General features: G+C 42.9%; 1 protein-coding gene across 1 annotated transcript in view; it reads left to right on the top strand.

Annotated features, from left to right (window-relative positions):
• Positions 1-14,057, top strand: part of LOC309533210 (carboxypeptidase B-like) — a 28,986-nt gene extending 14,929 nt beyond the window's left edge. The window contains exons 7-11 of the mRNA XM_082224473.1: positions 106-216; positions 314-404; positions 1,596-1,798; positions 11,887-11,971; positions 13,830-14,057. Of these exons, the coding sequence (XP_082080599.1) occupies positions 106-216; positions 314-404; positions 1,596-1,798; positions 11,887-11,971; positions 13,830-14,017 (678 nt within the window). The 3' untranslated portion in view covers positions 14,018-14,057. The remainder of the gene's footprint in view (positions 1-105; positions 217-313; positions 405-1,595; positions 1,799-11,886; positions 11,972-13,829) is intronic.

The raw sequence follows: 14,057 nt of genomic DNA, 5'->3' as shown, positions 1-14,057 counted from the left end.
TTGTGCCTGGGCCTGAGATTACCTACCCCTGTTATACTGTAATGTAGCTGAGTCCTGAGTCATTTGGGTTTGCCCTAATTTATTATCTCTTTGGTCTATACTTAGGCTGTTCGCACCTATGGGAAGGAAACTATCATGACTCAGATTCTGGACAACTTGGATTTCTATGTGTTGCCTGTCTTGAATATTGATGGCTACGTCTACACTTGGACTAAGGTGAATAACACACCTGTTTTCTGAATATGAAGCTCAACGCTTGTTTATGAATATGTAGTCCTGCAAAACTGACATTCACAAATATACTGCATTTCAGTCTCGCATGTGGAGGAAGACTCGTTCTCTAAATCCTGGCAGTAGTTGCATTGGTACTGATCCTAACAGAAACTTTAACGCCAAATGGTGCAGTAAGTACATCCTGAGAAGAAATATATTACCCAATTCTAACCGACTCATTCTCCAAGTGTAGGAGTACCAGTTCTAGTTAGGTCCACAGTTCTTGGCACAACCTCTCAAGTTCTAGAGCTTCCATAATGTGAGAGGTTTCAGAGGGTGAGGATATTACCTAGAGGGTCACATTCTCTTGTTGAGAAAAGCTGAATTCCTGAGCATTTATTTTCAGTGTGAGATTAAGGCTGCAATCCTATGTCCATTTACCAAGGAACACAATGGGACTTAAACAGATTTATAGAAACTGCTCAGTGTTTTTAGTCAATTTTGCCGAGTTCCCTCAGACCTTAAAAAGTCTTGGTTCATGTCAAGCATTTTGCATTTTGAGATGTGTCAAAATAACATTCAGTAGATTCACATACCCTGACATAGATTAATGTTAAATACAGTGGTACCTCGGGTTAAGAACTTAATTCATTCTGGATGTCTGTTCTTAACCTGAAACTGTTCTTAACCTGAGGTACCACTTTAGCTAATGGGGCCTCCCATGGCCGCTGTGCCGCCGCCGCCACTCGATTTCTGTTCTCATCCTGAGGTAAAGTTCTTAACCCAAGGTACTATTTCTGAGTTAGTGGGGTCTGTAACCTGAAGCGTCTGTAACCCGAGGTACCACTGTATAGCATTTAAAAAACAGCACAAGAAACTGATTTATTTCATCAGTCTTCATAGCCCAGTATGATCTACCATGGGGGACTCTGGACTAAATAGTTCCACTAGCAGCAGCCAGCACACAGGTTCCCACTATCACAACAGAGCTTTCTCATTCTCTCCCTCATGCCCCCAATCATCAGTGGGGGGTCAGGAGAACCTCAGAACAGGGCATGATGGGAAGGTCAACCTGCTGGAACATTTGTTTTGGCATGACACTGAATCCCTCCCATAGTCTACAGGACATAGTAAGGTTTTTGGAGCGCCTATTCTGAATCTTCCCTGAGTGGACAACTATCTAGGACAACACTGTAGAACAGGAGTGTCTCTTCAGCTGCTGCTGAACTACAACTCCCATCAGCCCCAGCAAGCATGGCCAGCAATCAGGCATGATGACAGTTGCAGTTTAGCAACAATTGGGAGACCACACCTGATCTAGAACCTTATCATGGTTTGCCTCATTCCATGCATCCATGTTTTCTCCATTCTGCTGCACACAGCTCTTGGGGCTTCAAAGAGGCCATGTGATGACACATATTGTGGCAGTGCCCCCGAATCAGAGAAAGAGACCAAAGCCTTGGCTGATTTCATTCGTCAGAACCTCTCAACCATCAGGGCTTACTTGACCGTTCATTCCTATTCCCAACTGCTGCTGTATCCATATTCTTACTCATATGAGGTAGCAAAGAACAACGTGGAGTTGGTAAGTAGAAACAAAATGGCTGATAACTACTCTGAAGTTAAAATGGTTGTGATGAACATATCCCTTTGGTTACCATTTAGGCTATGGGTTTTTTTATGATGCATGGATTTCCCTCTTATTGATTGCTTTAGTACTTTTATATCCTGTCTTTCCTCCAGTAAGGAAAGCAGCACACGTGGTTTCTCCTTGATCCTATTTTGCCTGTGCAACAACCCTGTAAATGGCAGCCTAGGCTAAAACGCAGCAGGAGCAGCCACTGGGAAGAAGCAATGGGGCAGAGTTGGCCTCCCAGCAGCGGTGTTGCATCCACTTACTGGGACAGGGCAGCAGTGAAGTCAGCTGGTACATGGGTTGGGTTGGCTCCACCAGTGTACTTACACTGCCCTGACCCCCCACCACCACCACAGAAAGGGCCTGTTCTCGTGCTGCCCTCCTCTGGACCTCTCCTGGAGGAGCCACATGAAAATAGGCCTCAGATGATGATCACAAGGTCTGGGTCGGTTCATATGGAGAGAGGCAGCCCTGAGCTTCTAAGGTTCTGTGAGTTAGCTCCAACTGAGGGCTCATCCACACTTCCACTTGTCCTGTTCCTTTCCCCTGGGAAAACCAGACCTTTACTGCTGAACTGCAGCAATGTCAATCAGGTTTTCCATAGATTAACGTTTGCTCCGATTCGGCACTAAAGAGCAAGTTTTCCCAGGCGATGTAGCAGGACAAACAGAAAACCACTTGGACTCATGCCTAGAAGGCACAGGACAAGCAGAAAACTGCACCAACCCATGCTTTCTAGGCACTACACAAGCCCTGAGAGCTATGGAAAGTACCATATATACTTGAATATAAGCCGACTTTTTCAGCATATTTTTTATGCTGAAAAAGCCTCCCTCGGCTTATACTCGAGTGAGGCGGGTGGTGGCGGAGGGACGAGCCCTTTCTCGCTGCTCGTCCCTCCACCGCTGCCCACCTCTTGCAAGGGCAGGCACGGGAGCCGTGACTGGAGAGGCACTGCGCCTCTCACAACCGGGCTCCTATGCTTGCTCTTGCAAGCGGCAGAGGGGGTGACGGAGGGATGAGCGGCGAGAAAGAAGCTCTTTCTCGCCGCTCGTCCCTCTGCCACCACCCGCCTCTCACATGGGCAGGCCCAGGAGCCGCAGCTGAGAGAGGCACTGTGCTGCGCTGTGCCTCTCACAACCAGGCTCCTATGCCTGCTCTTGAGAGCGGCAGAAGCGGCGGAGGAGGAGCGCGCAGCCCAAAAGGAGCCCTTTCAGGCTGCTCCTTCCTCCTCCTCTGCCTTTGCCCCTATTGGGGGCAGCGGAGGAGGAGCGAGCAGCCCGAAAGCAGCCTTTTCGGTCTGCTTGTTCTTCCTCCTCCACTGCCACCAGGTTTGTGGTGTGGTGAACCAGCTTATATTCAAGTTTTCCCAGTTTTTTGTCCTAAAATTAGGTGCCTCGGCTTATATTCGGGTCGGCTTATACTCGAGTATATACGGTATACAGTGATTCAGGAAAACAACAGCTTCATCACCAATTGTTCCATCCAAGCTTCCATCAGTCTTTTAATATAAAGGGACACCGTGAGAACTGACATTCCTTCTCTGTCTTGGCTGATGCACAGCAATAGCAATTGGCATCAATTCCCAACTAAGACATGCTGAAGACCAGTGGGGTTGTGGCCAGCAAAGTTGTCCTGTCTGCAAAAGGACTCCCATTTGCATATTGGAGCATCCTCTCTTCTCCTTCCCCCACCCAACACATCTCAGATCTGTTTTGAGGGTTTACCCAACCCTTCAGAGCAGATGTGGGGGGTGATGAGCTGCGCGTGGGAAGGGGAGAGGGATGGAAAGTTTCATTGCACAACTGGAAGCCCTTATATTCATGGGATGCCTTAACTGGATGCAACCCATTCTTTTGCAATATTCGAAGCCTAGGAACATGGTGAGTGATATCCAGTGTTGTTTACACTCATAGTAGACCAGATGATAAATGTACTTTGTTCTTTATTGATGGTCCCCTGTAGTTGTTGGTTTTTTCCTTCAAAAGAGCAACAGCATTTCCAGAAGAAAATTACTTCAGTACTGTGAAATAGTTATGAGTTGATGTCGCTGGCAGAAAACACAGTAGATGACAAACAAAAGGAAGGGCTTACAAAAAAAATCTCTTGCTCATCAGCCAGAAGGCCAAAGCCAAAGCAAAAATCTGGCCCTCTGCAGTGGTAGAATCCTGACAGATTTACAATGTCTCCCAAGTGGAAATATCAGAATTTTGAGGCAGAAACAGAGAGAATGGACAGATTAATGGTTTTGCCCTGGACATCTGGCACTGCAAGCCTCTCTCTTTTTCCATTAAAAAGGGATTTTGTTTTTGTGTGTTATGCCAGATTATGTTTTTTCTCAAGACACAAAGTTGTTATTCTGTAGAACCTAAGTCGTTTCCCCCTCGTTCAGTTTGCCTTTGATTCTGACAAATATGTTTCTAACTTCACGCATTGTTTGATCTAAAGCAAAAGAGAAACTTAGGTACAGTACTTCTATCTCAAACAAAAGAGGACCTAAAAAGATGGATGAGGGCATTATCAGGATACTGCCAAAGAGAATTACAAGAAAACTAAAGACATGGTGTCTTCAAGAAAGTATACGTAGGGCCCATAGATGGTATTTGGATAATCAGTTGATCAAACAAGTTAAAGTCTTAAATACCTTGGCCTTATTTTTCAGCCAGCAGAAATATGTGAAGGATAAAGTATCTCAAAGCGCCAAAATTCTGACACACTTTTTCCATACGAAAGGTGGCAATCACATACCATTAGCATTTGAAGTTTTTTAAGCTAAACCGCTAGCACAGTTATTATATGGGGCTCCGATTTGGCCAGGCACTCACCTTGGATTTACAGAAGTTGTTCGATCTAAGTTCCTAAGGCAATTTTTTTCTGTTTCATCCTGTATTCCAAATGCTTCATTGCACTTGGCGACTAATCTCCCCTCTGTTGAATTACAGACTTGGTTTAGGACATTTAATTATTGGCTTCAGCTAAATTTAAACCCCACCGGTCTACTACCCTTAGTATCGCAAGATTGACATGAGAACATTTGGACTAAAACTGATTCTACTTTTCTGGTTTGCGTGGCAAGGTTTCCCCCCCCCCCGAAATAAAGACACGAGACACAAGAATTCGAGTTAATGGGTCATATTAGGCCACAACTTTATTGATTACAGGAATTGAACTTTATTGGCTTAGGCATTGGTCCTAACAATTAGCCGGCTTCAGCCCGGTGGCTGGAAGACCAGTGAGGGTTAACCATCAGTAGGGGGAGTCCTGCTGAGGCACGTCAACTAGGAACCCCCCCTGGAGTTACTGCTCAGGAGCGTGCCGTGGGCCCACACCTCCATAGGCTTAGGACAAGGCCACGCCCCCCAGAATCCTTTACCGGACTACCCTTGTTTTGGGGGGAGGTGATGGCACTTCCTTCCCCCCCCCTTCACCTGCATAACAAAGAACCATACCTCTACCAATGCCTAACCGCCAATACCAAGGAGTTGTGACGGATTGCTACAAGGTAGGCGAAAACCAAGTGGCTGGTGCCAATCTGCCAAATGGAAAAATTCCTACCAGGCCCCTTGACGGCGACCGACCGAAGTCCATAGCATCGTCCTAGAGCCTAACCTAATGGGAAGGGGGGAAACCTGGCTAGCTGCGGGTAAAGAGGGAAGCCCTCGGCCGCACCAGACCTAAATATGCGAGGCCACGCCCCCCGGGCCAGCCAATTGGCTGGCCCAGGGATGATGCGTCCAAGGATTCCCTAGCCTCGCGGAGGCTGGAGCCAGCCCCCGCGAGCGTGGGGAGGGGCGTGAAGCCTGCAACCCCACCTCCTCTCTAGCTCGGAAGTGGCTTTATCACCACAACAGTTATTAACACTGGGCTTCAGTAAAGCAAATAATTTAATTATACAGCACCTACATGATATCGAGCAACAGAATGAATAATTCGGCCACAATAAGGAAGTCTTATCCATGGTCTGATTATTTTCCGCCTAGTCATTTTGACACATTGGCACCCTAGTTGCAAAATTTAACAATTCCCAAATACAGGCATGCTTTCACTCACACAAGATTAAGTATACTGCCTTCATCTGTACTTGAGGGTCAATTTCAAAAAAATTCTGCTGGAAAAACGATTATGTCTTTGTGGAGATGGCAGTATGGAATCAGTTGTTCATGTGCTTCTAGCTTGCACTCTTTATAAAGATTTGAGGAGTGAGGTTATTACCCCTCTACTACTAACCATACCAGGTATCTCAACCATTGCTACTGTGTCCTTTTTTCTAGCAGATCAAGATAATCAGATGACAGCAAAAACTGTAAAAAAAAAAAATTGGCAGGGCAATCAGAATAAGATATATTATTTGATTACTGGTGTAAACCTCCAGAATGTATTTTGTATAGTTAAGTTTTTACCTCTATCTTCAGTTCAGTTCATTTTATTTTATCGCTATAGCTAGTGGCTGATGCAAATAAAGATTCTTCTGATTCTGATTCTTAGGCTGGGATCCAACAAGCTACTTTTGGCATAGTCAAGGAATTAAGCATGACCAATGGGGATTTTTCCTTTCCCCACCCTCCCCTCTCCCTGTGCGCACACGCACTTTGAAGCACCAGATTCCCATGCCATATTACAAACTTTATTTGAAACCCCCCTGAGTTTCCAAAGCCGGACATTCAATAAACACAAGTCCAATGTCTCCTTGGGTACATGGAACCAGTTACACAATTCTTGGAACTGTATCCCAGCCAAAGGAAGGCCACAGGCATCATTTATTTCAGGTTGAGGATTCCTTAATGTTCTTTTGTACAGTTTCCTGGATCATGTTCAATTGTGACCCAATGTGTTGCTCCTGGGATATCTTGGTCTGTGGCTGTTTATTCTTTATAGCTGCCACAAGGAAACCTTTTAAAAGCGTGGCTTCTGTCTTTGCAAAATTGTTATTTATTTTTTTAAAAAAGGAGAAGAAATGTAAACACGAACGTTCTTTCTGGTCTGTATCCAAAACCAGTGAATAGTTTGACAGTGTGATTTGCTCAGCACTTAAGAGAGTCTTTTTTTCTCCTATTCTTCCAAGAGCTGAAAAAGTAGCTTCAGTGAGATTTTGCAAGGTGTAAATAGACTGGCATTTAAATGATTGTTCAGTTAAAAGCCAGATAGTTAAATATTTAAATAATTTAAAACACCTAACTTAATTATATCAAATATAATAGCAAAACGTAAATATACAGTGGTACCTCGGGTTAAGTACTTAATTCACCCACAACTTAACAGTTCCGGAGGTCCGTTCTTAACCTGAAACTGTTCTTAACCTGAAGCACCACTTTAGCTAATGGGCCTCCCGCTGCCACTGCACGATTTCTGTTCTCATCCTGAAGCAAAGTTCTTAACCCGAGGTAATATTTCTGGGTTAGCGGAGTCTGTAACCTGTAGCGTATGTAACCTGAAGCGAATGTAACCCGAGGTACCACTTTACTCCTGATTTATTCCAATGAATTAATGGGAACTGGTTCCAGCCAGTATGGATTCTGTAGGGTGAAAGTGTGATTTGTCTTTCATTTGATAAACAAAAAGATGCTGTCTAATGTAACATAGTGTAATATTGTATATAGTAAATATGTCTTATAGGCAAAGTGCTTGCATGTTTATTCAGAAGTTAGTCACTCTTGTTTATTCAGACTCAAGAAAGTGTGCACAGGGAAGGCAGCTGTGTAACCAGCTCTATAACTAGCGAGCCATGCCAACTGAACAAAATGGAATTTATTTTCCAAGTAAATATGCACAGGAGGAGAGCTCTGAGTTCTGCCTGGAAAAGGAATTATTAGGAGGGCCTAAGGATTTGTGGCTTTTATGTGAGTGTCTCTGGTGGAACAAAGTGCTTATAAATCATCCCAGAAGTGAAGAAGAAAGATTTATCAAAGCGTTATCTTATCTTGGATGCTTATTTTCATTTTGACATCTAATACGTTAAAGAAAAATGTGCATTGCCCATTTTATCTTTTTCCACGTGTGATAAGATGTGTGGTCAAACAACAATCTTTGACATACATGCCTGTTTATCACACTTAACATCTCTTTCCACACCCATCTATTTTAGAAGTGTCATCGTACATCTGAAGGCACAAGACCTTTCCAAATAATCACTGAGTGCATGGGAGAGAATTAGGCTTGCAGTTGTTGTCCCTGCCAACCATCTTCATGTGTTCATTTGAAGCCAAAATCTACACAACTCATACTCACATTGGCTCTGTTCACATGACTATTTTGCAGGAGGGATGGGGGACATGTGGCCTTCCATATGTTGTTGGAATTCCAGCTCCCATAAACCCCAGCCAACATGGCCAATGGTTATAGATTTTGGGAGTAATGGTCCAACAGTACCCCAAGAGCCACAGTTGGTCCATTCCTATTTTGCATGGTTCTGGATCACAGCAAAACAGCCCAAGTATGCATGTGTAACTTGTAAATGTGTAGGCTCTATTGAAGCAATTTTCATGAATGCATGGAGGTCAGGAATGGGGGGCAATGGGTGTGATCCAATTCTCCCTCTGTTTCATGTGTTTGATGACTCTCTGAAAAGGGCAATGGTATTAAGAGCGGATGCCTTCATGGAATTTCTTTCCTGTGGTGATTTTTTAAAAGAGGAATCTGGGTGAACATTCACTTGGGCATTTATTTTTCGCAGTTGTTTGTGCCCAATGAACCATACTATTCCTTTGAACTGCTTGGATATAGTTTTAGAGCATCTTGGAAGTTGAACATTTCGGAACCTGAAGGCCGAAAACCCAGAAGTAATTGCTTCCATTTTCAAACATGCCTCAGAAGTCGAGTGGCTTACGCTGCGTGTTTTTCCATTTTCTCAATGGAAATTTCCAACAACCCTTTGTGCCTTGGTTGCCAAATGTTTTGGAAGTCGAACGGTCTTCCTGAATGGATTACGTTCGACAAGTGAGGTTCCACTGTATTTTTATATACCTATGGGTAGCCTTGGCACAAAACAGTTGTCACTGAGTCACAATTTGGACAAAAACAGCAACAACGAGTCCTTGATTTGCCACCCTATCAAAGCAAATGGACTCTTGTTGTCTGGGATAGTTTCTGTAGCAGTCAAACATAACACATCCAATTTGTGACCCACAGCTTAAAGGTTCTTTCAACAATTGATGTCTGGTTTTATTTTATTTTTCCCCTATGGTTTTATATGGCTTTTATTGTATGGTTTTATGTAGGATTGTAAACCACTTTGATGGGTTTCTATGAAAAGGCAGAATGCAGCTATGAGTTGTATCCATTGTTAATCATACTCAGAGTGGACCCATTGAAATTAATGGAGATGACTAATTTAAGCCCCCTAATTTTAATGGGTCTCCTCTGTGTAGGTCTTCCTTTTATGCAACTCTATGACTGCATAAAGCCCAGGACTTATTTTGTCAGTTTCTTATGTCTTATCGGAAGCACATAAAGACAAAATTCTGCTATCAAACTATAGCTAACCAAACATTTTCTTCTGCGGAAATTTAGAGCTACCTGGTTCTTTTGGAGCTGTCCTTGTTTACTGTGAATTAAGAGTAACTTTTAGGGTAGTCTAAATTTCACTGAGGCCTGCGTAATTGCCAGCTGCTTGCAGAATGGAGGTAGCCAGAAAAAAACCACACAGATATACCCAGCCTATTTTCAGATGCACTCTAAAGAACCATGAATCAGTGACTGGGTCCTTCCAGTAAACACACATCCTTATACATTGAAAAAAAATGTTTCAGACGTATTTCCTCTGTAAAGAGACTACTCTCTCCCTAAGGCAGGAGAAGCTAGGTCCGTTCTAGAATTATCACAGAAGTTACACAATATAGCCTCATGGTAGTTTCTTGGAAGAAATGTGTCATTGGCAAAAAAGTACACTCCCTAGTTTCACAACTTCTTCCACAGTTAATTTTATGGCACCCCTGACACTTCTACATGTACACATGCATTCATGCACACACACACACACACAAATACACCACAAATGATGTTCAAAAACTGTGTTGCTTAGTTGAAAGGACCAAACCAACCTCTCTTCCCAGAAGGATCAACTTCCCTGTTCTTGCAGTCAGGCTTCCCTTGAGCTCTCTCTTAATATTTATATTGAGCTAGTAAAAGTCTATGTATATTTAATCCTTTTTTCTCACAAACATTTCAAGCTTTATTTTGAATGTGGTCATACTTTGGCCTAGGCTCTTAGTTAGATCATCTGATGGTCCCATCTGTTCCAGCAGAAACAAATCCAACTTGTTCAACCCTTATTTGTGCTAACGCTTAGAAACTTGTAGAATGGTACCTGGTTGTAAATGTCAAATGACTACAGAAAAAAGAAAGTATGATATTTCTGCAGAAAACCCGGCAGCCCTGATGAAGTCATTTTGAGACCTCAGAGACCTAACTTCTTTGTTCTCACTGCTTCAATGTCTTGCTCATTCCCTCCTCCCCTGTTAATAGATATTACCCACTTTCTAGCATGGAATGTTAGGTGTTTTCTCTTCCTTTTCAGGAATAGATTCATCTATTCATAGTTGGCAATCCCAGTCATATTTATATTGGTATCATTTGAGAAGATTTCCACACACACCCTCAATCTTTGTTACTGTCATGATAGGTATAGTTTAAGTCTGTGTGTTAGGTTTGCCTATTTTATTGTCATTAGCTGCCGTCAGCTGTTTTATGGAAAGGTGTGGCATAACTGTGATTAATAAATTACCAGTAATGGTGGCTGACATGGTTCATCCCATTTACACAGGTAGCATATCTTTACTTTTGAGGTGCTAAAGAAAAACAGCTGCAGCTGCTTGATCTCTATGAGAGATCTGAGCGGCATCTTGCTGGCACTCCAGCCTTCACCATCCTTGGTTCCCCAGATGTTGTTAGGCAAAACATCCCTGAACGTTGTCCATGCTGATTGGACATGATGGGGATTTTAATACAGCAACATCTGAAGACCCCAGGCTGGAGAAGGCTGAACTAGATGGAAATTTGGTCTAGATTGGTAAGTCACTTCTTAAATTCCTGTTAGATAGTTGAGTTGCATCATTTTTCTTCATCATGAAAGTTCATGTTCTAGATCTGTCACTGATTGTTTAACTCAATCAGCTTCTGACAGATCTAAATCAGCTCCCTGGTCAAGTTCAAACCAGCGGTTGCTTTCTAACTAAGGCAGTAATTTAGGCAGCAATGATGAGGCTGTTGTGATATGGGCAGCACTGAGGGAACTATTCCCTCTAATCTATTAACTGTCAAAAGGCATGAGAGACCTGCTTCCCTATCTTCTAAGCGAAAACTTCAAGATGTGGTAAGGGCAACGGTAAATAGCAGCACATATCTTATGTCTGCTATCTGCAAATCTGAGGTTAAACGGTATGGATTTGAAAGAGAAAGCAATCCATGAATGTAAATGCAGTATTAGGCCCAGAATTTCTTTTGAATTGTTAAGAAACCTACCATGAAACACAATATCTTCCAAAGCATGCAAAGTCTTAGCAATTAAAAAAAATCCTAATAAGTATACCAACTTCTAGATTTATTTATTTTTAAACGTCATAAGTATACAGATTTAGGAATAAACAAAGCATGTAGTTGTTGACTTAGAACTGGAAATCTGGATTGCCACTTGTTGGAATTTATGGGTTCCTTTTTACACAAATTTGCATGTCCATATATATGTGTGTCTGAGCACACGAGTATACAGACTGCTTTGCCATTTTTATGATCACAGTGGAGAGCAAGCAGCTTACTAATTATGACCGCTGAGCCAACAAAAGATAAATATGGAGAGATGTCTCATAATAATGTAAGCTCTGTGGGTACAATTTTTACAAGATTTCTTCTCACGTTCCACCATGTTGCTCTGTTCAAGACTATTAAAATTATGCTGGAGATAACGGATTTAGGAATAGTGTTTAATGTGTCCACATGCAAAAAGGACACACAATTTCAAGTTACTTAAAGCAAAAGTTTTATAAAAGAGCAACTGGGCTCAGACTTTGGAGTAAAGTTCCTGAATACCTTCTTTCTCTACGTAGAATCGCCTTGCTAAAGAAACTGTTAAAGAGCTGGCCACGTTGCATGGCACAGAATACACATATGGGCCAGGAGCTTCCACTATCTGTAAGTACTGATCTAACGATAATATTACTTAGTTATAATATAATAATACATTAAAGTCCATAAATTGCTCTTATTGCGGATGTGTTTCTTCCCACCTTTAGCACTAAGCAGAGAGTTTTCAATAAACAAATGAGGATGATGTCATGATGTCATGTCGAGTTCCCTAAAGCAATATTGCTCTTTTTTTCCAGGGCATGTTGTGCTCATCCATCAATTTCTCCCCAGCTGCACTGCTGAGGCACCATTTTGTTTTCAGGTTTCAAATGCGCTAAATGAGTGTATAAAGTTGGGCCTTGGGGGAGAGACACCTCAGGCCTGAGAGGCAAAGGCCTTTCTCTTTCTCCCTGGCCCTGGGGACTGTCTCCTGGGGCCATGTTCCTCACCACCATAATTCACCTTGACTGCTTTTGCTTGCCCAGAATGTGTCCTTTACCTGTGATAACTGCCTCTTGTTTGTGTGGATGGAGGAACATGCACTTTGACGTGCTTTCGAACTGCTAGGTTGGCAGGAGCAGGGACCGAGCAATGGGACCTCACCCCATCGCAGGGATTTGAACCACCAACCTTCTGATCGGCAAGTCCTAGGCTCTGCGGTTTAACCCACAGTGCCACCCTTGTCCCACAAGATCACGTGTAGGTCACATGAATTGCCAAGGAGCACATCACAGAAGACATGAGTCCCAGTTTCTGAAATGAAAATGTTGTGGTTGGCACACTACTGTACAAAATTAAGTCCTATCTGTTGCATCACCCACTTCAAATAAAATAAGAGTCCGGCTGGATGAGGCCACAGGCCCATCTATCCCAACAGCCTGTTCTCACAGTGGCCAACCAGATGGTTATACTTTTACAACCAACTCCAACCCCCTTTTTGACTCTAGCCTAGGGATGTAAGGAGGCAGCAATTTCCATCCCATCCGGGGTTCATCTTGGGTTACATATGGCTGGAACCTATGAGTGTAATTAAGTAATTCTAGTGCATTTCAGTAGAAGGCAATCTTGGAAAAACAATGCAAAAAACAATGCATTTATTTATGTAATGTTTGTGGACCAAGAAACCGGATAGTGAATACTGCTTGTACACTAGTGGCCAAAATTGTGGAAACCTTTTGGGGAAAGTGTACTTCTGAGGTCTGATGGCTCATAACACCACTTTTTTTTAGTAATGCCATAAAACTATATGTGGAAAGATAATTTAATGAAGAATGTAATGCAACAAAGTTTGTTCAATTAAAGAAGCACCACTTACTTAGGTTGATATGCAGTAGTTTCCCTTCATTTGAATGTAGCCAATGAGCATGAGTATTTAGAGAGCCAATCAGGTGTTATGAGCCATCAAACCTCAGAAATACACTTTTTCTAAAAGGTTTCCACAATTTTGGCCACTAGTGTATTCACTTATGTGATTTACATTCCTGACTTCAGGTGAATGTGTGAACTGCAAGGATTGATTCCAACAGAATTCTCTGGCATTCCTACTATAACCCTACTCAGAACCCTTCCCCACCCATGGCTTAGCATATCATCAGAACCTGGGCCCATGGTTTGGGTCCTCATGATAAATCATGAGCTGCAAATCAAGAAGAAACCTATCTTGCAGCTCATGGTTTGTCTAGAATATAATCCATGAGCCCAGGTCTAGACAACACACTAAGCCAAACCATGACTTAGCTCGCAGCAGTGCCGCAGTACCAGAACTGGGGGAAGAGCAAAGTGAGTGCAATCTACTCTCCAGGAGTCCGCAGGCTCACACATTTGTGCTGAACCATGGGTGCATACCAGGGCATAGTGTTTTAAACTCATGAAGTTCAGCTGCTTTGGCTCACCAAACATTTTTTTTCCTTCTTCATCCTTGCAGACCCTGCTGCTGGTGGTTCTGATGACTGGGCTTATGATGAGGGCATCAAGTATTCCTTCACTTTTGAACTTCGGGACACAGGCCGATATGGCTTTGCTCTTCCTGAATCTCAGATAAAGCCAACTTGTGAAGAAACTCTGATTGCTGTTAAACATATCGCCATGTATGTCCTTGAGCATCTGTACTAAAACAGCATTCCAGAACCATTAAAGAAAGCTTGATGCATCA

Source organism: Podarcis vaucheri (genome assembly GCF_965113315.1).
Source record: "Podarcis vaucheri genome assembly, chromosome: 5".
Lineage (NCBI taxonomy): Eukaryota > Metazoa > Chordata > Lepidosauria > Squamata > Lacertidae > Podarcis > Podarcis vaucheri.
The sequence above is the reverse complement of the archived record's forward strand: the minus strand, read 5'-3'. Positions and strand labels throughout refer to the sequence as shown.